The sequence below is a fragment of the Meleagris gallopavo genome, chromosome 21 (assembly GCF_905368555.1).
Source record: "Meleagris gallopavo chromosome 21, MGAL_WU_HG_1.1, whole genome shotgun sequence".
Taxonomy (NCBI): Eukaryota; Metazoa; Chordata; class Aves; order Galliformes; family Phasianidae; genus Meleagris; species Meleagris gallopavo.
Genome location: NC_139424.1, coordinates 5,319,712 through 5,344,896, shown reverse-complemented (window position 1 = coordinate 5,344,896; position 25,185 = coordinate 5,319,712). Strand labels below are relative to the sequence as shown.

Here is a 25,185-nt window from a genome sequence, read left to right as displayed (position 1 = left end):
GTATTTAGCTTACAGGGGGAGAAGGCATGAAAAATGAAATATTTAGTAGGAATTGATTTGCTGATAGGGTAAAAAAAATTATTTGTGATGTTTCATGTATTCTTCCTGAGCATTCAGGCCTGGCATGGCAATAAGGACTGGGCTTCACCACTCACCATCAGGTAGAAAGGAAGGGATAAGTGGTGGATGCAGAGCTTTCCTGCATCATCTGACTTGCTGTGGGCCAGCAGAGCAGTGACACACTTTGGAGAGGAAAGATGACAACTAATTATAATCTGCAAGCCAGGAGGAGCAGACAGACTTTACACCTCCCTGGCTGGAGTAAAGCAGATGAAGGGAGCAAAGCTTCCCAACAACTGGAGCAGGGCTTTGGCCAGAGGGATTTGGGGTGTCAGGAGCTGCTGCTGTGAAGTCCCTGCCATGGGACGAGCTGTGTCCCCACAGCGTTATGGGGTGGCGGAGTCCCTGCCCTGCTGGGAGCGGTACGGTGTGAGCTGACCCGGCGCAGAATGAGGCTTTCGAAGGAACTGATGGAAAACTTCACTAAATCCGGGTGAAAAAAGGCAATATCTCCAAATAAGGTGAGGATGGATGCTGAGCGCTTTCGGAGCGCGTCGCCCTGAGCGGCTCTTCCGCGGGTGTGCGGGGACCTCTGGCGGCAGCGCCTGTCTCTGCCCGAGCCCGTGCGGGGCACGGGGGGGGATTTGGGCTCCGGTCCGGTGTCAGGGGACTGTTTGCAACCGGACTTGGGAACTTGTGTCACTCAAAGTATCTCTGGTTAATGGCATCGCTGCAGAAGGAGGGAGAAAAGCATTATCTGAAAATTAGGGGTTTTGTAGGAAACGCCGTGTCTTTGGAAAATTAAGGAAAATCTAAAAAGCTAAAAGCAGCTGAAAGATAGAATGTGTGTGGCTGCTGCTGGTGCTCCAGCAGTGGGATCAGAGCCCCGGAGCCAGAGGTGCCCTTATCAGAGCTTAAATTCCTCCCACGAGGAAGTGGCCGTGAGAGCCCTCCAGTGCCCGGAGACACGTTCACTATTCCCGAACGGGGCCAAAGTGTTTCATAACCCAGAGAACAAAGCAGCACGTGGGGCAGCGTCACAGCCAGGACAGGCAGTGCCAGACCCACAGCGTTTCAGGGGCCGGGGCACTGCAGGGTCAGAGCTTCCCTTTGGAAAGGGACAGCGTTTCTGAGGCTAAAACATTGTCAATAAATGAGTTTCCTACTTGGTACCCCGGGCAGCCCAGCAGGTGTACAGTACAGCTCCATCTGGGTGCAGGCAATGCACCCATCCCTCTGCATCCCTTTATGCTAAGCAGAATGAGCTCTGTGCTTGGCTTTCCCACAGCTGATTAGCCTGTGTGATCCCTCTGGTCCTAATGCACGAGGTTATATATAACCTCCCCAGCACTGGGTCTGTGGATTACTCCAAGCAGTGTCTCCCTCTCCACTCAACTGTGATAAAATTCCTTTGTCTTTCTGGCTTTTAAGCAAATTTCTGCAGCATGAGATGCTTTCCTATCAGCAAGGACTATCTCACCCCTTTCCCTTGACACTGATTTATTCCCTCTGTAACATTTCTCCCATCAGCCCATCACTTGTTGCAGTTTCAGTGCTCATTGCCCCAGACAGCAGTGACGGTGAGCTCAGACTCCACGCTTTTGTACTTAAGCAAAAAGAATAGATGATCTCCCAGATTAATACCTCAAAGGAGAGGCAGCCCCTGACATTACTCAGTGTGCATGCTGTGATTCATCTGAATACGATCTGCGTGGCATCCTCGCTCCTGGCAGAGACGTCAAAAAGCAACAAGAGATCATCAGATCATGAGCAGCAGGAAAAGCAGTGCCATGGTGGGATGGAGCTGAGGAAAGTGTGGGTATGTGACCCTGAATTTCTACACAGAGCAGATCTGGAGTGTCTCAACAGTAGGGAGCTGCTCGTGGGATGGGATGTAGGACACAGGGATGGAGGGCAGCAGTGTGGTGGGTGCAGCATTCATATTTCTTTTTTGGTAGAGGAACTGGAGCTTTTCAGTCAATAAACCCACAGTGAGACTCGGTGTTTGCATAGGGTCTGTGCCCGTAGTGAGGGACGGGACAGTGGGGCAAGCACCAGGAATACTTTGGGGTGAAGCGTCACTGCATTGGGGGGTGGAGGTTGTTGAGTCCCCTGATGCCACCGGGGTGCAGGAGGAACCTCGGCAGGATGAGGAAGGTGTTCCTATCTCCCAACCTCCCCCTCTCCAGATGTTCCCATCTCCAGATATCCCCATCACCAGGCATCTTCAGCTCCTAGCGTCCCCACCTCCCAGTTTCTCTGTCTCCAGGTGTCTCCAGCTCCCGGTGTTCCCCTTTCCAGATGTCCCCCTCTCCAGATATCCCCATCTCCAGGCGTACACATCACCCGCTGTCCCAATCCCGGCGTCCCCATCTCCAGATGTCCCCACCTCCCGGTGTCCCCAGTTTTGGTGCTGCGATCCCCAGCCCTCCTCTCCACTTTCACTCTTGCATTTCTCTCTCCTCACTTCCGGACCGGGCGATACCCGGTAACGGGGCGAGGCGATGCGATGCCCGGGGCGGTGCCGGTGCCCGGGGCGGGGGCTATGGGGCGAGGCGGAGCCGTCGGTCAGCGCATTCGGTGCCCCCCATGGGAGACAACGGATGCCCATGGCTCTGGGACCGGACTTGCTACTGGTCGCCGGTTCTTTCGCCGCTTTCCGCTTGTTGAACCGCGGGGTGGAGCGGCTGATGCCCCCGCCGCCCTCGGCTCGGCGGAACCGCTGGAAGTGGCGGAACATCTGGACGTCGCTGGCACACAGCGTGCTGAGCGGCGGCGGGGCGCTGGCGGGGTGAGCAGTCGGGATCGGACAGCGAGGGACCGCGATGGGAACGTAGGGCCGAGGGGACAACGAGGGAGGTTGTGCGTATGGGGAGGGGGAAAGGGCGTCGGGAGGGCTTTGGGGGCGGAGTAGGGACGGGTTGGTGGAGCCCTAGGAGGGTGTTGGGGAAGGGAGGGTTGGGATCCTAGGGAATAATGGGGATGGGGTGGATGGGATCCTGGGGTGGTGTTGGGGAGAAGATCCTAGAGGGAAATGGGATGGGGTGGGTGTGGAGATGGGGAGGTAATCTGGGGTACAGAGGGATGGAGGAGGAACTGAGGGGTGCAGGGGGATACTGAGGTAGCAGGCAATAGGAAGACTCGTGGAGGACAGGAGGGTAACATGGCTATGGGGGGAGGCAAAGGGGAAAGAAGGGTTCTAGGGTGTCAGCAGTGCCCACTGAGCAGAGTGGAAGGAAGCCTTGAGGGAAGTAGGGAGCCAAAGGCACTGCCTGGCACTCACAGCTCATCTCCCCACAGGTTCTGCCTCTACCCTGGGCTGCACGAGGATCTGGTGGGCACACACCCACCCGGGGCACACAGCCTGGTGGCCGTGTCTGTAGGTGAGGTGGTACCCGGGGGTCCCTGTTGGTGCCTAATGCCAGCCCCCCACCCACGTCCCGGGCAGCGACGTCTCAGGCACCACAGACAATTGCCTTATTCTTGGCAAGGACAGAGGCTCCTTTTTGTGCCCACACACCCAGAGCTGGGAGGTACTGAGCTGCCCATCACCATCCTCATCGGGCAGCCAGGGCTTGGAGCATCCCAAAATTGCCTGTGATATGTGATCGGTGTAACTTCCCCGCAAATCCACATGCTGAACTTGCTAGGAGTTTTGAGTCCAATGGCCATCCCTCTCTTTGTCACCTTGCTGCGTTTCTGTCACCAACCATGTGGTCGGTGCTAACAAGATCCCCAGCACTGCTATGGCTTAGCAAGGAGGTTTAAGTACATGAAATGCTGATGTGGGGTTGTTCTGGTAGGAGTAAATCCTCCACGCTGCAAGGAATTGGGATCCAACCCTGGGGTACTAACATGGGTAAGGGTCCAAGTGCTGCCATACAGATCTTCCTGGCCATCCCCTTCCTTGCTGAGAGCCTCTCTGTTCCCAGGTTATTTCCTAGAAGACTTTGTGGACATGCTATGCAATCAGAAACTCCACCAGTCCTGGGAGCTGCTCTTTCATCACTCCGTGGTGAGTCTGCTGGATGGGAGTGGGTCTGGGGAATGTCCAGGGAGATGGTAAGGTGGGAACAGACAGATCCATTACCTTAATTTTCCAGCAGGCTGCAGGGGAGCACAGGATTCTGCAGGGCCCAGGGAGGGAGAACAGGAGAGGTGGTGGTGGGACGCAGCTGGGGCAGGTGATTTTCAGCCCTGCAACTCTGCAAGCCACTATTCATGAGTCAAAAGGTCATCCACACAATAGAGCTAATTCAGGCTGAGACAGTGATTTAGCAAGCAGATAATCTCATTATAGAACCAATACACAGAACAGCATTAATGGTATAAACTGAAGAAAAGTCTGAGTGGTGTAAGGCACAGGCAGGCAGAGCCTGTCCCCTGTCACCACAGGGAGGATGCAGGGCAGGAGTTGTACCCGCTCTGCCCCCACAACCCCATCCTGAAGCATCCCTGAGCTTCCTGATGGGAGTGCACAAGGGCTGTCATGCAGCAAAGCCATTTAATCCTTGCAGTGTACCTGTCTGGGGAGGATTTCTGAGCCAGCAGCAGCTCTAGCCCCGGGCCACACATCTTCATCCCTACTGCAGTGTGCAGAAAAACCTGCTGGGCCACCATCCACTGCATGCCCCAGGCCATAATGGCAGGGTTAGGGCTGGCTGTTGGGTTTCCTCTTTCAACCTGGAGTTTATAGAAGTTTTTTCCACTTGCCCTGCTGGAAAATAACAACATAGTATGGTTTTGTGCAATGGTGGGGAGACTTTATCTTGTTTATGGAGCTGCAGAGATGTGTGAAGTGGTGACCAGTGGCTTGGCTCCGACATGACAACTGTTTCCAACTCTGCTTCATACTGTGCCTGAGCATGAAAGGCTGTACAGTAAGCAGTGCCTGTGCTCAGCCTCCCTTCTTTCTCTTTCCCAGGTGATTGTCTGCTTTGGCATTGCAGTGCTGCTCCATCAGTACGTGGGTTTTGCCCTCGTGGCCTTACTGGTGGAGATTAACTCCATCTTCCTCCACCTACGCCAAATCCTGCTCATGGCCGACCTGGTGCACACCACCTGCTACCGCCTCAACAGCATCATCAACCTGGGAACCTACGTGGTGTTCCGCATTGCCACACTGGCCTGGATGACACACTGGCTGTTCCTCAACCGGCAGCACGTGCCCCTGGCCACATACACTGTGGGCACAGTTGGCATGGCAATCATGACCCCCATGAACATCATCCTCTTCTATCGCCTGCTACGTAGTGATTTCTTCAAGTCCAGCCGGGACACGCGCAGGGAGAAGGAGAAATAGCATTGAGCAGCTATGAGCTCATGGAGGAGGACAGCAAAGAGCTGTGGGGAATAAGAATGGCTGTTTCAGTGTTGCTTGGACTTATGGCTGTGGATCCTGGGCAGAGAAGGTGCTGGTGGATCAGGCACTGGGGGCTCTGCCCTCCAGCACCTTTGGATGATGTGGTCGAACAACCAGGAGCTGCTCAGACAAGCCCTGAAGGCTCTAACAGTCCTGAAACAACACTGAGAAGGGAGCAGGGAGAAGAGCATTGTTTCCCCATTGCTTTTCTGGATACACAAACACCACTGTGAGTTTCTAACCTCTTAGGCGCTGCACCCTGCGGGGTCCTATTGCCTAAGGGACTCTGTGATACCTCCACCACTTCCCTTGGGAAAGCACCAGGCAAGAGAAGCTCCAAGGCTTTGCCCTTGAGGCCAGGGCTGGCAAAAGCCAAATCCTGCATCCATCCCCGATGAGATTGTGCCAGGTGAGCGATGAAGGCTTGGACTTGTCCTTGTCAGATGCTGCTGGCACTGGACTAGGGACAGTGGGAGCTACAGTGCCATACTTGGGGACTGCTGCTAACTTCAGACAACTGGAGTTTTCTAGTATTGTTTTGTTCCCAGATCTATTAATTCCCCATAAATGAGTGTGGGAGTGCGTGAGTTGCAGACTAGGATGGTGTGTGATAGTTGCTTCCTGTAGATGAGATGTTTTCAGATGGGCCAGATATGGGCATCTATGAGGAACGAGAAGTCCTGCTGCAGAGCCCGGTGTAATGCTCTCAAGCAGCAGCAAGAGCTCTTACTAACACAGGCTTTCAATAAACGGCAAATGAAAGAGCTCAAGTGGAAGAGGCTTAGAGGGAAAGAAAAACTCTGCATCCTAGCTTGCTCCAGACGTGTCACTGGCTTCCTGTCCTTCATCTCCTTGCTCTGGGATAAAAACACACAGTGTGCTGGCTCATGCCTGATGCTGTGTGCAGCAAAGCTGGTGCAAGGAATTGGAAGATTTGAATGCTGTTTCTCTTCACATTTCCCACTGATTCCCATACACTGAACCCTTCCATCAGCCCAGCAGCATGTATGAGCCCACCTCAAGCAGGGCTACATGTAGTTGCTTTGAGAAATCCACTGGATCTGTCGTGTTCTCTGCACAGCAGGCAACTTTTTACCCCCAAACCACTCATTTGCTTTGGAAAGCTGTGGGAGAGGCTGAAAGTGCACAGAGTGCCCCTGTCAGCAGTGTTGGCTGCCCACACCGTGACTGCTGCTCAAGGCCTCGATTGTCACCACATTCCTGCTGCCACGCCAATGCCTCACACTGCAGGCCTGGTTGGGAGCCTGCAGGGATGTCTCACAGTGGTGGCATGGCAGCTCTGCACAGCCCAGTATGGGGGAACACACTGTGGGAATGCCCTGTGTGTCTGCCCTGAAGGAAACAGGGCCCTGCTTTGGGAGAGGAACCTTCCCCTCCTATGGGGACAGAGGCAGAAGGACAAGGGATGGCCTCCCTCTCACAAAGCAAACCCAGGTACGAGGAGGGGCTGCCCGAGGAAAAGCCCACACGGCCTTCGGGGCTGTTCGGCCCCATAGCGGGGATCTGCAGCCGCAGACTGATTGTCCAATCAGAGCCGGCGTCACGCTGTCACCGCTTTCTCTCTCCACCAATCAAAACCGGCAGAGGGCGGGACCGGAAAGGAAGAAGCAATCAACCGGAAGCGCACTCTAGGCACAGCTTCCTTTTCTTTTCCGCGCTTGATCCTGCCTCCTGCCCTTTCCGCGCTCTGATAGGCTGTTCTCGCCGTCTGTCAGGCTGCCCGAAGACTGATTGGACGAGCCCTCTGGCTGCGCACGCCGCCCACATCCGGGTCTCGCAGGCGCGGTGGCGGTGGGCTGCGCCGCCATTGTTGTTGGGAAGTGCGGGACGTCGCAGCGGCCGGTGTGTGCGGGTGGGGTGGGCCTCAGGGACGTGGGAGGGTCCGGTGGGAGCCGCGATCCCGCTTTGAGCCCGTTCTTCCTTCCCCGCAGGTGCGTCGCCATGGCCGCCGTCTTCCCGTACCGCGGCGGCTGCGCGCCGGTGCCGACCCCGATGGCACCGCTGCCCGACTACATGTCTGAGGAGAAGCTGCAGGAGAAAGGTGCGTGAGGCCTTTCCCCATCCCGCCTAGCCAAACGGGGCGCGCCTGACTCCATCCCGTTGCTTCTCTGTTCCCGCAGCCCGCAAGTGGCAGCAGCTGCAGGCCAAGCGCTATGCGGAAAAGAGGAAATTCGGCTTCGTGGACGCGCAGAAGGAGGACATGCCTCCCGAACACGTCCGGAAAATCATCCGCGACCACGGTGACATGACCAACAGGAAGTTCCGCCACGACAAGCGGGTCTACCTGGGGTACGGAGCTCCCCCTGAGGGGCAGCGCCTTCAGCGCAGGGCTCCCGGGGGCAGCTGTGCTCAGACAGCAGCATCGCAGCACGAGGGTGTCAGCGGGGTGCAGGAGAGGATAAGCTGAGGAAGTCGATGCTTGGAGTTCTTAAGGGAAAGCATAGTTCTGAATAGCATATAGCTTAAAACAGATTTTGGGGGGAGATTATGAACTAATCAGCTTTTTTTGTGTGTGTGTGATTAAAATGTTCTGTGGGTGTTTCTCTGTTGTTTGGGCTCAGAGAACTGTCTCGTGCAAAGCACAGACTGTTGCGTTAATGTAGAATTACCCATAAAAACTCATTCAGTATTTTTTAGTGTTATTATTCTTGAATGTTTTTAATCTATAACAATCTCTCTGAAGCCAACCAGTAGAAAAAAACCCTTTTGGTAGTGGAATCTATGAAGCAGGATAGTAAAAAAAATTTGTGGGTTCATCACTGGAGGCCTTTATGAGCAGGTTAGCTGAGCAGTTTTTAGGAGTGGGAGGTATACAGGTGACTGAACTTGCTGCAGACAGACAACTGTTCTCTGGAGATGCCTTCCAACTATGATCTTCCTTGATTTCTGGTTGTAGTGCTCTGAAGTACATGCCTCACGCTGTTCTCAAGCTCTTGGAGAATATGCCTATGCCCTGGGAGCAAATTAGAGATGTTCCAGTCCTGTATCACATCACAGGAGCCATCTCTTTTGTGAATGAGATTCCCTGGGTTATAGAACCAGTGTACATTGCACAGTGGGGGTAAGTGCTTTTTCCCTAACTCTGGGGGGACACTGTGAGTGAATAACTGTGCGTCCACAATAAAGGCAGCGTGTGATGGTCTCTGGTTTCTGCCAGGTCCATGTGGATTATGATGAGGCGAGAGAAAAGGGACAGACGTCACTTCAAGAGGATGAGATTTCCCCCATTTGATGATGAAGAACCTCCTCTGGATTACGCTGATAACATCCTAGATGTGGAGCCCCTGGAAGCAATTCAGCTTGAACTGGATCCGGAGGAAGATGCCCCAGTACTGGACTGGTTCTATGACCACCAGCCACTGAAAGACAATAGAAAGTATGTGCCTGCCTGATAGCACAATTCACTGTGGGGATTTAAGAAATTAAACAACAAAATCTTTATGTGCTATGTAAATTACACGTATGCAGAAGTGCATTACTTTTGCTTGTATAATGTTGGTCTATGAGTGATGTTGGTGGGATGAGAAGACCTTCCCTCAAGGATAGGAGGGGCAATCTGACTGCTGTAAAGTCATCCCTCTGTCTGAGGGAAGGCAGTCAAGGCCTCTCTGTTCAGGCAGGTAAAAATCTGATGTTTCTTGCCACGCCATAAAAATGAAAACCTGGATCATCTAGTTTATATTTGAGTTTATATATTAAATATGGAGTGTGCTTGCACGCTGGAGGCTCTTGAATCTTGTCAGACATTAGTTTGGATATGGAAATGGAGGAGAGCTGGGCAGATGCAGTCCAAAGAAATCTTCAACAAGCCTGTAAATTTTACTTTTCTGTCTGAAGGGGGACAAGAGTTAGCTGTCCTTAATATTTTCTGCAAGTAGCAGAAAGGTAAAGGACCAGTTGTCTTCTGGCTGTGTAATGAGTGCCCTATGCTTTGTTTCTCTGCAGGTACGTGAATGGTTCTACCTACCAGCGCTGGCAGTTCACTCTGCCCATGATGTCCACGCTGTATCGGCTTGCCAATCAGCTGCTCACTGACCTTGTGGATGACAACTATTTCTATTTGTTTGACCTGAAAGCATTTTTCACTTCCAAGGCTCTGAACATGGCTATTCCTGGAGGTCCCAAGTTTGAGCCTCTTGTTAGAGACATCAATCTGCAGTAAGTGTTAAATCTCGGAGTAAAGATAGGCAGTTATCTGGGAAAAGATCATGAGGGTCACTGATCTGTTATCATGCACCTTTTGTTGGGTTAGTTAATTCTGAGCATTTGCTCTTTTAGCACTGTGATATGCTTGTTGCTTTGGACAGTGGTTCTTACTGTGAACAATAAGCTAAAGGAAAGGCACTGATACTGCATCTTTGGCCAAGAATATTTGTCTTTTTGTCTCCCCAAATGCTTGTGTGACAATTTCTTTTTGCCTTATTTGAGGGATGAAGACTGGAATGAGTTCAACGACATCAACAAAATTATCATCAGGCAGCCAATCAGGACAGAGTACAAAATTGCTTTCCCATACCTGTACAATAACCTTCCCCACCACGTCCACCTGACCTGGTAAGCGCAACAGTCTCAAGGGTGAGGAGAGGAGGGAGAAGCCACCAGCATGCTCTCATACTCGTTATGTGTTGTAGGTATCATACTCCAAACGTTGTTTTCATTAAAACAGAAGATCCTGATCTCCCAGCTTTTTACTTCGATCCACTGATCAATCCCATTTCACACAGACATTCTGTTAAGGTGAGTCACTGTCCAGGAGAGCCTACGATAAAAAGTGTGTGGAGGCAATGGGACTTTGGCATCTTTTTGTAACCTTGTTTCTGATAACGGCATAGATGCATACCTATTTCAGGAGAAAGCACAAGTGCTTTCACAAAGAAAAATCTCATGCAGTTATCAGCTGCTTTCTGTCTTTTGTAATTGCTCAAAGCTGTGTCCTGTGGTCTCTAGGATAAAGTTCAGTGCCTAAATTGCAGTGTTATTTTATGGTCTTCTGACAGGTAGCCAGAGGTAATTCTGTCTGTAGGCACCTTCTAGAGTGTTTTTTTGCTTCTCAGATAATCAGCATTGTTGCACTTATTCCCTGACAAGAAAGAAATGCTTTTTACTCTATTAACTTAGAAAACTAAGCTGAAGCATTGAATCATCCAGGAAACAAGTGTTGTGTGTTTTCTGGTTTCAGAGTCAGGAACCGCTGCCTGATGATGATGAAGAGTTTGAGTTACCAGAGTTTGTGGAACCTTTCTTGAAGGATACCCCACTTTACACAGACAACACAGCCAATGGCATTGCCCTGCTGTGGGCCCCACGGCCATTCAATCTGAGGTCTGGGAGGACTCGGAGAGCTCTTGACATCCCACTGGTCAAGAACTGGTGAGTTCTTCCTGTGGGGACGGCATATTCTAGCGATTGTGACATTAATATTAGTGGTATGTTACAGTGAGGAAAAAAAGGGATCTTGTGAAGTTTGCTTGGTTTCTAGAGATATTAAGAGAGTCTGTAGACTCATTTTTGAAGGAATGTAAGTTATCTGAAAATTTGAAGTCTGTTTCACCCCTAGGTATCGTGAGCACTGCCCAGCTGGCCAGCCAGTGAAAGTACGAGTCTCCTATCAGAAGCTGCTGAAATACTATGTTTTAAATGCCCTCAAGCACAGACCCCCTAAGGCCCAGAAGAAGAGGTAAATGGGACCTATTCAGTGGGGAACTGCTGAGCTGGGTAAAGGATTCAGCTAATTAAAGACTATTCTCTCTTCAGGTACCTATTCCGCTCCTTCAAGGCTACGAAGTTTTTCCAGTCAACAAAGCTGGACTGGGTGGAAGTAGGCCTGCAGGTGTGTCGCCAGGGCTACAATATGCTGAACTTACTGATCCACAGAAAGAACCTGAACTACCTTCATTTGGACTACAACTTTAACCTGAAGCCAGTGAAGACCCTCACCACTAAGGTACAACCCGTGTTCTTAACAGTAAAGTTTACTTGAAGATTTAAGTAGTAGCTAATGTAATACTGACTGCAGTGACTCAGTTGTTCTGTTGTTGTACAGACTAAATTGGAGCTGTTTGACTCTTAGGCAACATTGTTACAGAAATACTGAATCTCTTTCTTTCCCAGGAAAGGAAAAAATCCCGTTTTGGTAATGCTTTCCATCTGTGCAGAGAGGTTCTGAGGCTGACTAAATTGGTGGTGGACAGCCACGTCCAGTACAGACTTGGAAATGTAGATGCATTTCAGGTAGGCCTGATTCTTTCTTCTTTTCTTTCAAAGGTAGGGAGGGGAAGTTGAGAGAAGGAATATCAGGATGGGCTTATACAGAATGCACAAAATGACTGATTGTTGCAGTGTTTTGGAGAAGAAGGCAGTGGAGAAAACATACAGTGTTGTGTGAAATTCTGCTGTTAGCTTACATTAATTGGTTATCTCATGAGTGACTGGTAGGAGCTTTGGATGCACTCTATTCCTAGTTACAAAATAAGCCTGGCTTCTTGAGGCAATGTGTGTAGCTTTTATTGTTATCTCTGACTGTGTCCATTGTGTTTCAGTTGGCAGATGGCTTGCAGTACATCTTTGCCCATGTTGGTCAGCTGACAGGGATGTACAGATACAAGTACAAACTAATGAGGCAGATTCGTATGTGCAAGGACCTGAAACATCTCATCTACTACAGGTTTAACACAGTAAGTTCCACTTTTCTAGTGAGGTGGTTGACCTCAAGTAAACTGAGCAACAAGAGAGGTGTTTTGGAGTGTCAGCAAATGAGTTGTTGTTACCATGTCTCTCTTCTTCTAGGGGCCTGTGGGCAAAGGTCCAGGCTGTGGTTTCTGGGCTCCAGGCTGGAGAGTGTGGCTGTTTTTCATGAGGGGCATCACGCCACTGCTGGAACGCTGGCTGGGGAATCTGCTGGCCAGGCAGTTTGAAGGTCAGCACATTGTGTAAATCTTGGACACGAGGGGTGTCTGGTAAAGATTAATGCTGTTTGCTTGCCAGCTTAAACTTCAGATTTCTCTTCCAAGTGGTGGTCTATGCCTGTATTCCACATCAGTCCCAGTGGCTGTTGTTCTCTTTAGAGCTCTTACAACACCAGCGTATCCACAGTAGTTTCCAAGTGGAAATGGGATTCTCTGATCCATAGCACTCTGGAGTCAATAGCCTCCTGATCATGTATTCCAACATCTCCAATGATGTAGCAGTTGAATTTCTTCTGGCATCCTGCACCTCTCTGGAGGATGCTCCTTTAATACAAAGAAGAGCAGCACTGCTCAGTAATGTCTGAACTGCTGAAGTATTTTGCTTTTTGCAGGCCGTCACTCAAAGGGTGTAGCAAAGACTGTCACAAAGCAGCGTGTGGAGTCTCACTTTGACCTGGAGCTGAGGGCAGCTGTTATGCATGACATTCTGGACATGATGCCAGAAGGGATCAAACAGAACAAAGCCAGAACCATCCTGCAGCATCTGAGTGAGGCTTGGCGGTGCTGGAAGGCCAATATCCCCTGGAAGGTAAGTCCCTCTTTTGGCCTTTCTTTCAATTGTAACATCTGTCAGGCTGAACTGCTCTTACAAGGGCTCCTACTTCTCCTGCCCTGATGTTACTTCTCCCTTCCCAGGTTCCCGGGCTGCCAACTCCTATTGAGAACATGATCCTGAGGTATGTGAAGGCAAAAGCTGACTGGTGGACAAACACAGCTCACTACAACAGAGAGCGTATCCGTCGGGGTGCCACTGTGGACAAGACTGTCTGTAAGAAGAATCTGGGCCGGCTGACCAGACTCTACTTAAAAGCTGAGCAGGAGCGGCAGCATAATTACCTGAAGGTACTTCTGTATTGCCTGAGGTTGCCCAAGTTGGTGCTGTATCCACAGGCAAACTTTCGCTGACTAATCATGGTGTTGTGGTTGTGCAGGATGGGCCTTACATCACCGCAGAAGAGGCCGTTGCTGTGTACACAACCACAGTGCACTGGCTGGAAAGCAGGAGGTTCTCACCCATTCCATTCCCCCCATTGTCCTACAAGCACGATACCAAGTTGCTCATATTGGCCCTGGAGAGGCTGAAGGAAGCTTACAGGTAAGCACTGGGAAGTGACCGATTTCTCTCAAGGGTCAGACATCTGCTCTGGGAAAGGCTTCTGAAATTATTTTGTTATCCTTTATTCCTGGAATTGAGTACACTGTAACATTTATCCAGAATGGGCAGGTTGAGACTGTAAGGTTGTTGTACTGCCAAAGCTGCCTGGGCATTCTTAATGTACTCTGCCAATTGGGGCTGACTGTGAATTGTGAGGAATTAGAGATCTTGTTTTGAGCAGCTTGGTTGAACACTTACCTTTCATCAGTTCAATGCAGCAGATATTTGTTTGTGCTTGAGTGCACAAACTGTTGTTCTTTCTCACTTTCAGTGTGAAATCTCGCCTGAATCAGTCACAGAGGGAGGAGCTGGGCTTGATTGAACAGGCTTATGACAATCCTCATGAAGCTCTGTCCAGAATCAAACGACACCTTTTAACTCAGAGAGCCTTCAAGGAGGTAAGTAGCGTGGTGAAAACCAGAGAATACAAAAAAACTTGTACTGTGTTCAGGTACAGAATGGCAGCAAGGCTATCAAGAGTGTTCTCTGTTAGGTATAGGCTTCAAATTTACCTTCTCTTTTCCAGGTTGGCATTGAGTTCATGGATCTCTACAGCCACCTGGTTCCTGTTTATGATGTTGAGCCCTTGGAGAAAATCACAGATGCTTATCTGGATCAGTACTTGTGGTATGAGGCTGATAAAAGAAGACTCTTCCCTCCTTGGATCAAGCCTGCTGACACTGAGCCTCCTCCACTATTAGTGTACAAGTGGTGCCAAGGTTAGTGAGGTCTTGTGTTCCATGGTAAAATGAGCTTATTTTTTTTTTATCAGGAGCTTGCTGTTGAAGAGTCCACTCAAAAGCTGAATTTTGATACTTGCAGCAGTAATATAATTTGTTGCTGCACTCTGAAGCTGAATTTTGTAGGTTAACACTGGGGAGGAAGAGAAGTTCTGTAACATTTGTGGTTGATTACATATTTCTGTTCCAATTTCTGGGTAGACTGGAAGGAAGAAAGGAGCTGAAAAACACTACAGAAAATATGCTGACTTCTCATGCCTGGAAAGCTGCTTCTGCACTCAAAACTTCCACGTCATGTAACATGACTCATTTATTTGTCTCCTCAGGCATTAATAATCTGCAAGATGTTTGGGAAACAAGTGAAGGTGAATGCAATGTGATGCTGGAATCTCGATTTGAGAAGATGTATGAGAAGATTGACCTGACATTACTCAACAGGCTGTTGCGTCTTATTGTTGATCACAACATTGCTGACTACATGACAGCAAAAAACAACGTGGTGATCAACTACAAGGTGATGATTATTGTCAGAAAATGTGTGGACTGTATAATTGAGTGGTTTGTGACCCATGGGTGGTGGTGGTGGTGCTGAAGGGGGAACTGGGATACAGGACTTGCTGGGGAAAGATGTAATTAGGGAGTAAAAAAACCCTGTTGGGCCCTGCTGAAAAGCAGCTCCTCAGATAAATGTTTTTGGGGTTTGTGACAGTCAGGTTTCTCACACTTCTTTTTCCTCAGGACATGAATCACACAAACTCCTACGGGATTATTCGTGGATTGCAGTTTGCTTCCTTCATTGTCCAGTATTATGGGCTTGTGATGGACCTGCTGGTGCTGGGTCTGCACCGTGCCAGTGAAATGGCTGGACCTCCCCAGATGCCCAATGACTTCCTCAGCTTCCAAGACATTGCAACTGAGGTGGCCCATCCCATTCGCCTTTTCTGCAGATACATCGACCGCATTCACATCTTCTTCAGGTGAGAGCTCTCTGGGTCCTTACCTGTGTGGGCAGTCCATCTGAGGAAGATGTTTGTGTCACCACAGATCCTCTTCTGTTCATTTTCTAGGTTTACAGCAGATGAGGCAAGGGACTTGATTCAGCGGTACCTGACAGAGCATCCAGATCCCAATAATGAGAACATTGTAGGCTACAACAATAAGAAGTGCTGGCCTCGGGATGCTCGGATGCGCCTCATGAAGCATGATGTCAACCTGTAAGTGATGCAGCCTGGAAACACAAGGAGTAGAGTGGTGGGAAAATTAGTTGTGATGAATAAGTATTCGAGGTTGACAGGCAAGTACTCAAGAAAGGATGAAGAGATGAGGAGATTTTTGTCATAGTTTTGACAGAGAGCGATTGATGTGAGAGACCATAGTGCTGAGAAAGCAGTGAGAACTTGTCCAGTTCGCATTTCACCTTAGTTTCAGGGCCTGGCCTCACTGTGCCTGCCTTCTGTTTCAGTGGCCGTGCTGTGTTCTGGGATATCAAGAACCGCCTGCCTCGATCCGTCACCACAGTGCAGTGGGAGAACAGCTTCGTGTCTGTTTACAGCAAGGATAACCCCAATTTGCTGTTCAACATGTGTGGTTTTGAGTGTCGCATTTTGCCCAAATGCCGCACCAGCTATGAGGAGTTCACCCACAAGGATGGTGTCTGGAACCTGCAGAATGAGGTAGGGGGAGAGTTTGGCAGGCTGGGAAAGCAGTCCCTGCTTTGTCTGTACCCAGCATCAAAGCAAGGCTTGTACCTGTCTGGGGGAGTGCTTGGCAGCATGTGTTTGTCAGCTGTGTAGCTGAGCACATCGACAGGTGGAACTAAAACTAATTTGGGAGCTTTCTTTCCTGTGAGGGATGGGAAATCATTGAGGAGCGATAAGGGAGGACACAAAACTGCTTGGACTGTTCCCTTCCTGTGCTTTGTAAGTAACCCATAGCCCTGTGCTCTCGCAGGTCACCAAGGAGCGCACAGCTCAGTGCTTCCTGCGCGTTGACGATGAGTCTATGCAGAGATTTCACAACAGAGTGAGGCAGATCCTCATGGCATCTGGCTCTACAACCTTCACTAAGGTAAGGTGGAAGCGAGCTGTGTGACAGAACTTCCTGCAGATGCTTGAAAAACGAGCTGAGAACTGATCCTTTGCTTTCCTTTTTAGATTGTCAATAAATGGAATACAGCTCTGATTGGCCTGATGACATATTTCCGGGAAGCTGTTGTAAATACTCAGGAGCTGCTTGACTTGTTGGTGAAGTGTGAGAATAAAATCCAGACTCGAATCAAAATTGGTCTGAATTCCAAAATGCCTAGCCGTTTCCCACCTGTGGTGTTCTACACCCCTAAAGAGCTGGGAGGTCTGGGCATGCTCTCTATGGGACATGTTCTCATCCCACAGTCTGACCTGAGGTGAGTAATACTGCCCTATCTGAAATGCCCACGTGATTTAAGTGTTGTTAGATATTCTTTCCCATTAAAATATTTGGGAATGTTAAGCCACAACCTGCTACACAGATAGGTCTTTGCTGTAGGTCATACCAATGTGACTGGTGATGTCCCATTGCTCATTCTTCTGCCTCTGTGCTCCAGGTGGTCCAAGCAGACTGATGTTGGCATTACTCATTTTCGCTCAGGGATGAGTCACGAGGAGGACCAGCTCATCCCAAATTTGTATCGTTACATCCAGCCGTGGGAGAGCGAGTTCATTGACTCACAGAGAGTGTGGGCAGAATATGCTCTCAAGCGACAAGAGGCCATAGCCCAGAACAGGTATATTTCCATGTTCAATTAGATCTGTGTTTGTCTGCTGGGGGGCAGGCAGAGTTGGGAAACCTTGCATTGCTTGAGTTGTGCAGACCTTGCTGGGCCTCTGATATATGGTACAAACTGCCTGCAAAGTGCACTCTTACCTCTGGAGAAGGCATGAACTCTGCAAGCAGTACAGCCTCGGCAAAGCTGAAGGCAAATGATATGCCAGGTGGTGCCAGGAAAAGCTGATGTCAGACCCATTTCCTTAGTTCTGCTCTCTCACAAGGGCAGGCTTTTCCTTTTGGCTGTTTGACATCAGCCTGTTTATAGTGATGGCTATGGATGCTTTTCTGAGCTTCTGAGTGTCAGTCATTTTAGAACCTCTCCTGCCAGAGTCTTGAAATCTGTATTCTTTCTGTGATCTCTTGTGATCGCCTGAAATATTAATGCACTGCCATAAAATTGAGAGGTAACAGAGTGTGGGGATGTTTTTTTTTTCTTCAGGCGTCTGACACTGGAAGATCTGGAGGACTCTTGGGACAGAGGAATTCCTCGTATTAATACCCTTTTCCAGAAGGACCGGCATACCCTAGCTTATGATAAAGGATGGAGAGTCAGGACTGACTTCAAGCAGTATCAGGTATTGACAGGGAATTTCTCAGTGTGAATTTCAGGCATCATCTTAGATACTGCCTATGAGGTACTAGCCAAACTTGTAGATGAGCTGTGTCTTCCAGAATTGGGTGTATGAGGCTTTTTACTTGTTAGCTGACATCATCTTGGTTCCTGAAATTAGTGCAGCATAGTTAAATGATCTGAATGCAGAGCTGCTCACTGGTGGGCTGTTGTTTACAGGTCCTGAAACAGAACCCATTCTGGTGGACACATCAACGCCACGATGGGAAGCTGTGGAACCTGAACAACTACCGCACTGATATGATCCAAGCACTGGGTGGAGTGGAGGGGATCCTGGAGCACACTCTCTTCAAGGGCACTTACTTCCCCACATGGGAGGGTCTCTTCTGGTAAGAGAAACCTTGATCTGGCTTTGTGCAAATTGGAGCTTAGCGATGCACCAGGAGGAATTCTTGGCTCAAGCTACACTTACTCTGCTGAGCTGTCCTGTTTTCCAGGAGCACACCATATAGTTCAGTTTGAGGGTACCTGGCATTGCACCGTAACTAGATTTATGCATGTGATTCCATGAAAGTTCTTTACACTAAGCAGTCCTTGCTCCTTGTATGCTAGTGCCTCGCTTCTGTTTTATGTGGTCCATGAAAATCAGCTGTGATTAGGAGCATCTAACACGGTTGATTGTCTCTTCTAGGGAGAAGGCCAGTGGCTTTGAGGAGTCCATGAAGTGGAAGAAACTGACAAATGCCCAGAGGTCGGGTTTGAATCAGATTCCAAACAGAAGATTTACTCTGTGGTGGTCTCCTACCATTAACAGAGCCAATGTAAGTATCTGGAATTAGCCTTTAGGAACTTGTGCTGAGTTGAGAGCAGTTAAACTGGTTCTTTAGGTGAACCGTAGATCTAAGCCTTCTGTTCTATTTTCTAAACTTCACCAATTGTGCTGTTACATGTTCTCACACCTGTTTTTCATTTGCAGGTATATGTTGGCTTTCAGGTGCAGCTGGATTTGACAGGTATATTTATGCATGGCAAGATCCCCACGCTGAAGATTTCTCTCATTCAGATTTTCCGAGCTCACTTGTGGCAGAAGATCCACGAGAGCATTGTAATGGATTTGTGTCAGGTGAGCAGTGTGTTAACTAGGTTTGTTCAGTGCACGCTCAGTCCTTGTGTACTGACAGCCTCCTGGTCATGACCTTAGCAAAGCAACTCCTCTACTCAGTTGACAGAGAAGGGGAGGAAAGTGGATTTTCCTGCATACCTGCTTATGTCTGCATTGTGGATAGGCTCTGTTAGTTGAACTGTTTGAACACAGCTCGCCTTTGACTGCCTTTTCCCCAGGTGTTTGATCAGGAGCTGGATGCCCTAGAGATTGAGACAGTGCAGAAGGAGACAATCCATCCTAGAAAATCATACAAGATGAATTCCTCATGTGCAGATATCCTCCTCTTTGCTTCCTACAAGTGGAATGTGTCACGTCCATCATTGCTTGCAGATTCCAAGTGAGTGTTTCCCTTTTATCTCTGCAGAGAAGAGCTGCTGAGCTTGTCCCTGAGCAAAAGGCCTTATATCTTGGCAGCCCAGGGCTGACATTGTTCTCTGGGTATGCAGGAGGACATAATCATGCCTAGAAAGTGCAGGGCTGGTATGGGTAGATGTTCTCTTTTCAATAGAGTGTATTGTACCTGGCTTCAGTGATCAGGCTTGGTAGCAGTTACTCTCTGCCAAAGAGATGTGCAGCAACTGTAGGAGAGTTAATTACTCTGGCTTGCTTTCTTAGAGATGTGATGGACAGCACCACCACTCAGAAGTACTGGATAGATATCCAGCTGCGCTGGGGAGATTATGATTCCCATGATATTGAGCGCTATGCAAGAGCCAAGTTCCTGGACTACACTACAGACAACATGAGTATCTATCCATCTCCCACTGGCGTGCTCATTGCCATTGATCTGGCCTATAATTTACACAGGTAAGAACTGCACTGTCTGTATTTTAGCTGTAATTGATAGTTTATGGATGTCTCTTAGTGCATCTTCACACTGGGCCGTGTGCCAGGCAGGAGTTGCTGTGATAATGGTTCAGCTCATAATCATTTGTGTTCTTAAGAGATCTCTGTCAGATGGGGTTCAGGGACAGGCCTTGTTTAAAGGCCATCTGTAAGAGGAGAAACAGCTGTTCTTCATGAAAGAGCAAGGCAGAGGTGTCCCATCAAGCAGACCTCTCTAGTAAGACACTTGAAGAAGATGCAATTCTTGTGGGACTGCTGCACGTGCATGCTGTGGTTTCCCACTGAAGGGAAGAGTAAGGAAAAGAAGTAGCTGAACAGCTCCAAGAACATCACAAAAGAAATCATCCACTAGTAGACAGCAGGCAGGAAGGTGCCTGTCCGCTGCACATGAAGACTTGTGCTGTTGTCCTTTCATCTTAAACCTGATGGCAACAACTGTTTCTCTCTGTTTTCCTCTTCAGCGCATATGGGAACTGGTTCCCTGGTAGCAAACCTCTGATCCAGCAGGCTATGGCTAAAATTATGAAAGCAAATCCTGCACTGTATGTGCTGAGAGAACGAATCCGCAAGGGCTTGCAGCTGTACTCATCTGAGCCCACAGAACCTTACCTTTCCTCTCAGAACTATGGAGAGCTCTTCTCCAACCAGATCATCTGGTTTGTGGATGACACCAATGTGTACAGAGTGACCATTCACAAGGTAAGGCCAGAGCTGCATCTTAAGGGGGAAGGATAGGGGCTGTAAATGTCCTTTGCTCAGGTGATTGAGGAGGTGTGCCTGAGGGAAAACTAGGAATTAACACGCACCCAAATTTTCTGCAGTGTGCACAGAGCAGTCCTTGCATTTCCAGCGTAGTTCTTGTTCAAAGCTTTTAACAGTCAGCTGTTGTGTAAATGCTTGGATAGGCTGCATTCATCTCACTGGACTTTCCACTTCATATTTTCTCAGACTTTTGAAGGGAATTTGACCACAAAACCTATCAATGGAGCCATTTTCATCTTCAACCCTAGGACCGGACAGCTCTTCCTGAAGATCATCCACACATCTGTGTGGGCAGGACAGAAGCGTCTCGGGCAGGTGGGACCTGGCTGCTTTTTGTGCTTTTGGCAGTGAGGCAGGGACATGCACTGATGTTTTGAAATACTCAGTTGAGCAGAAAGCATTGCTGAAGGTCTTTCTTCCTGCCTTGAAACAAGTTTGGAGCCCCTGCTGCTAGTGCATAACCTGTGCTCTGGCAACCAATAGCATGAGATAAAAAAGTGTAAGAATGCAGACAGTGATGTCGTGATGTTTTGAGCTGCAAAGAGCCTGTGTCAAGCAGCACTTGAGAAATGGTGCTGTGCTCACTGGTACAGCAAATCACAGCCGAACATCCTGTGCAGTGCAAAGACTGTGAGGTGCTGAAGCCAGGGAGGTGGTGTAATCAGCTGTTTTTGCAAGCCAGTCAGGAGTAACTGAACTCTAGGAATGGGAACTGCCCTCTGTGATCACTAAGAGGGAAATGTTAGGCCTTGTCACAGGTCTGGAACAAGCCATAAATTTCTGTTGTATTTTTAGAATTTGGTTTGGGCGTCTCTGATTCCAAGAGATGCGAAGACTTTGCTGTTAGCTAGGAGATATTCTTCTAACCCAACTGTCTCTTTGTAGCTGGCCAAGTGGAAGACTGCTGAAGAGGTGGCTGCCTTGATCCGCTCGCTTCCTGTGGAGGAGCAGCCTAAGCAGATCATAGTGACTCGAAAGGGCATGCTGGACCCACTTGAGGTAACAAAGCACACAGTGCAATGCAGGGGCATTATAAAATCTTGGTGAGGTTGCAGAACAGTTCTGTGTTCCCGGGAAGGGCTTAATCTGGACTAATATTTTGCATAATTGTGAATTAATTCCTCTTCTCAATAAACTCCAGGTGCACTTGCTGGATTTCCCCAATATTGTGATCAAAGGCTCCGAGTTGCAGCTACCTTTCCAGGCCTGTCTAAAAGTGGAGAAATTTGGTGATCTCATCCTGAAGGCTACTGAACCTCAGATGGTTCTCTTCAATCTCTACGATGACTGGCTGAAAACCATCTCTTCCTACACGGTGAGGATGTCATGCATAATCTGCACTTTGCTTTCCCACTGGCACAAAACAAGAGCCAGGCTTTCAGAAGTCCTTCCATGTTTGCTCCAGAGAGCTTGCTCTTGGTCTGCCTGAATTCTTGTTCAGATTGATTTACTGATAATTCTCACGTGCTCTCATTGCGCCCAAGCAGAGGAGTGGTGTGATGGAAGAAAACCAAATACATTGCTCTCTTTCTGACAGGCTGCATCTTTTGTTTTGTTTTCTCTCCAAGGCATTCTCACGTCTGATTCTTATTCTCCGAGCACTGCATGTGAATAATGATAGAGCCAAAGTTATTCTGAAACCAGACAAGACAACAATAACAGAGCCTCACCACATCTGGCCAACCCTGACAGATGAGGAATGGATCAAGGTGGAGGTGCAGCTGAAAGATCTGATCCTTGCTGACTATGGCAAGAAGAACAAGTAAGCTACTGTCCTGCTGCAGAATCCCATCAGCCTTTCCTTATCTTTGTATCATGTGATTTTTTTTTTTTGTCCTTCCTCTTGTCTCGTTTCATTTTTCTGTAGTGCCTTGTGTGTGCCTTCTGAGCTTTTGTATTTGTGAGATGGATCTGATGTGTGGCTGACATGAGGGATTTTCTCTTTCAGTGTGAATGTTGCATCCCTAACACAGTCAGAGATCCGAGACATTATCCTGGGCATGGAGATCTCTGCCCCCTCTCAGCAGAGACAGCAGATTGCAGAAATTGAGAAGCAAACCAAGGAGCAGTCACAGCTGACAGCCACACAGACCCGCACTGTTAACAAACATGGGGATGAAATCATCACCTCCACAACCAGCAACTATGAAACCCAGACTTTCTCCTCCAAGACTGAGTGGAGAGTCAGGTAGGAGGGAAGACAGAGCTGTTACACAGTTGGAAAAGATGAGATCTGTGGGCCCTGTTATAACCATCTCCTTTTCTTCACAGAGCGATTTCTGCAGCCAACCTCCACCTGAGAACAAACCACATTTATGTTTCATCAGATGACATAAAGGAAACAGGCTATACATACATTCTTCCCAAGAATGTGTTGAAGAAATTCATCTGCATCTCAGATCTGCGAGCCCAGGTAAGTGTGTAAGAAGGCTGTTAGGGTGTCTGTGCATGCACCAGTCCTAGGCAGGCAGCTCCCAGGGCCTCATGATGAAAGGCTGGGAGCTTGCTGCTGTTTCTGGGCTGGAGAAAGACATCCATTCTGTGGCTGAGTGCATCCCAGGTCGAAAAGGCTTTTTCAGGCCAGATTCAGTGGCCTGAAGAGCTTTCAGTACAGAGCATAACTATGGTGTGACCTTACTCTAGTGAGGAGCTGCTGGGCAAGAGAAACATGCTGTAGGACGTAAGGTCTTGCCCACCAACTTTCACATGGTTATAGGAGGTCTCTTCTAGGCTTGTAAAGTAGGTGTTTGCTTGTGTTCCTAGATTGCAGGTTACCTTTATGGAGTGAGCCCTCCTGATAATCCCCAAGTGAAGGAGATCCGGTGCATTGTGATGGTACCCCAGTGGGGAACACACCAGACTGTGCATCTCCCAGGGCAGCTGCCTCAGCATGAGTACCTCAAGGTGAGTTGAGCTTCTGCTCCCGGGGAGGGTGGAAGGTCATCACTTCCATAACAGACCCAGGTGACAGGGGAGTCTTGCTGCCATTCAGTTCCAATGTGTTTGCCTCAGTAACTCACATCTGAAGTCTGCCCAGTCTGGGATCAGGTGAAAGGGTGAAGCCTTTAGTCCCTGTGTACTTTGTACTATACTTAAGCACTCTTAAAATACCTTTCTCTTGGCTTTCAGTTTCTTCTTGTTGAGTAAATGGTTTTCACTTTCCATTCTGTAGGAAATGGAACCTCTGGGGTGGATTCATACCCAACCAAATGAGTCCCCGCAGCTGTCACCACAGGATGTCACCACCCATGCCAAAGTCATGGCTGACAACCCCTCCTGGGATGGGGAGAAAACTATCATCATCACCTGCAGGTGAGAGGCAGCAGGGCTTCTGTGCTGTGGTCCCTTCTTGGGAACACACTAAGGTCTCAATCTAAAAATGTGGCAGAAAGGGTCTGTTTACTCGTTTCTTGTTTTCCTCTGTCTCAAATTAATGTAACCCACATCGTCTCTCTGCTCTCCTTCAGTTTTACACCAGGTTCCTGCACACTGACAGCCTACAAACTGACCCCAAGTGGCTACGAGTGGGGCAGGCAGAACACGGACAAAGGGAACAACCCCAAGGGCTACCTGCCATCCCATTATGAGAGGGTGCAGATGCTGCTGTCAGATCGATTCCTTGGCTTCTTCATGGTTCCAGCACAGGGATCCTGGAACTACAACTTCATGGGTGAGCTGACTGCCCAGGGAAGGGGCAGGAAGAGAGGCAGCATGAATAGCTTGGGGGAGGAGAAGGAAATAGCTCTTTAAGGGGAGCATTCCTTATGTGTCCTGAAGCTTGACCTTCTCTGAGTAGCTGGCAGGGTTATATTAGCATTGTAGTTTGACCTTCCCTTGGTGGCCGTACTGGGATGTCAGTTCTTAATGATTTGAGGCAGCAAGAGAGCAAACTCTGATACAGGGGAAAAATCAGACCTGAGACCATCTTCTGTTGCTGGGTTGTAGTGTCTGGTATATTGCCACCGAATAATTAATGTCTGTCAGGAAGAAGAAATGATAATGGAAAATGCAAAAGAAAAGCTGTGCCCAGCAGGGGAGGGTAGTGGGGGTCCTGGAATGAGTACACCAGTTTGGTGAAACCACAGACAGCTGCAAAAGGGATCAGGAAATGAAGAGATGGGCAGACAAAATGCTTGACTTCCTCTACCAGAATGGATCATGGTGTCACTGCTTCTAAATCTCTGAGGGAGGGAGCCGTGGAGCACAGTGTGATGATTTTGTGAGTTTGAAACTTCCTGCTGCTCTGCTTAAAAATTCTCTCACGAGTGTAGAGGGCTCCATTAAGCTCCTGATGGGCGGTGAGGACAGGAGGAGCTTCCATGTGGATAAAGGATCATAGAATATCCCGAGTTGGAAGGGACCTGGAGTGCTGGCTCACATGTGAACTCTCTTCCAGGTGTTCGCCACGACCCCAACATGAAGTACGAGCTGCAGCTCGCCAACCCCAAGGAGTTTTACCACGAGGTCCATCGTCCTTCTCACTTCCTCAACTTCGCCCTGCTGCAGGAGGGGGAGGTTTACTCCGCCGACAGGGAGGACCTCTACGCCTAATCCTGCCATCCCGACAACTCTTAGTACTGTTGATATTCAACATCCTCTCCTGCTTTTCGTGCCCCCCTTCGCGTGTTCACGTTGCCCCCCATCTGTCCCAGCCGCGACGTCCCGTTGGTTGTACCGTCTTAGAGTGGCTTAATAAATTTTTTACAAAGCTGAACGCTGCTGCCTATGGAGG

General features: G+C 49.0%; 2 protein-coding genes across 3 annotated transcripts; both read left to right on the top strand.

Annotated features, from left to right (window-relative positions):
* Positions 1-795: 795 nt before the first annotated feature.
* Positions 796-6,187, top strand: TLCD2 (TLC domain containing 2). Of its 2 annotated transcripts, none has more exons than XM_085240655.1 (4): positions 796-2,922; positions 3,361-3,443; positions 3,993-4,075; positions 4,985-6,187. In XM_085240655.1, exons 1-4 carry the CDS (start codon positions 2,570-2,572, stop codon positions 5,360-5,362), a joined length of 897 nt encoding a protein of 298 aa, XP_085096781.1. In that variant the 5' UTR covers positions 796-2,569; the 3' UTR covers positions 5,363-6,187. The 2 variants fall into 2 exon arrangements, with proteins under 2 accessions (XP_085096781.1, XP_031412259.1); XM_031556399.2 differs by having other exon boundaries at positions 815-2,851.
* A 957-nt stretch (positions 6,188-7,144) lies between these two features.
* On the top strand, positions 7,145-25,167 carry PRPF8 (pre-mRNA processing factor 8). The gene is made up of 43 exons (XM_003211741.5): positions 7,145-7,285; positions 7,375-7,484; positions 7,564-7,732; positions 8,340-8,504; positions 8,601-8,819; positions 9,389-9,601; positions 9,872-9,997; positions 10,075-10,180; positions 10,623-10,813; positions 11,001-11,120; positions 11,198-11,387; positions 11,555-11,674; positions 11,983-12,117; positions 12,230-12,359; positions 12,741-12,937; positions 13,045-13,251; positions 13,341-13,504; positions 13,836-13,962; positions 14,091-14,283; positions 14,631-14,818; positions 15,043-15,281; positions 15,372-15,518; positions 15,767-15,977; positions 16,255-16,371; positions 16,458-16,705; positions 16,886-17,065; positions 17,549-17,684; positions 17,900-18,069; positions 18,372-18,501; positions 18,657-18,803; positions 19,022-19,182; positions 19,461-19,652; positions 20,153-20,390; positions 20,640-20,768; positions 21,339-21,452; positions 21,595-21,768; positions 22,022-22,215; positions 22,402-22,641; positions 22,725-22,866; positions 23,217-23,357; positions 23,626-23,765; positions 23,921-24,123; positions 24,850-25,167. The coding sequence occupies exons 2-43, from the start codon at positions 7,385-7,387 to the stop codon at positions 25,002-25,004; spliced, it is 7,008 nt and encodes a 2,335-aa protein (XP_003211789.1). The 5' UTR covers positions 7,145-7,285; positions 7,375-7,384; the 3' UTR covers positions 25,005-25,167.
* The last annotated feature ends 18 nt before the right edge of the window (positions 25,168-25,185 follow it).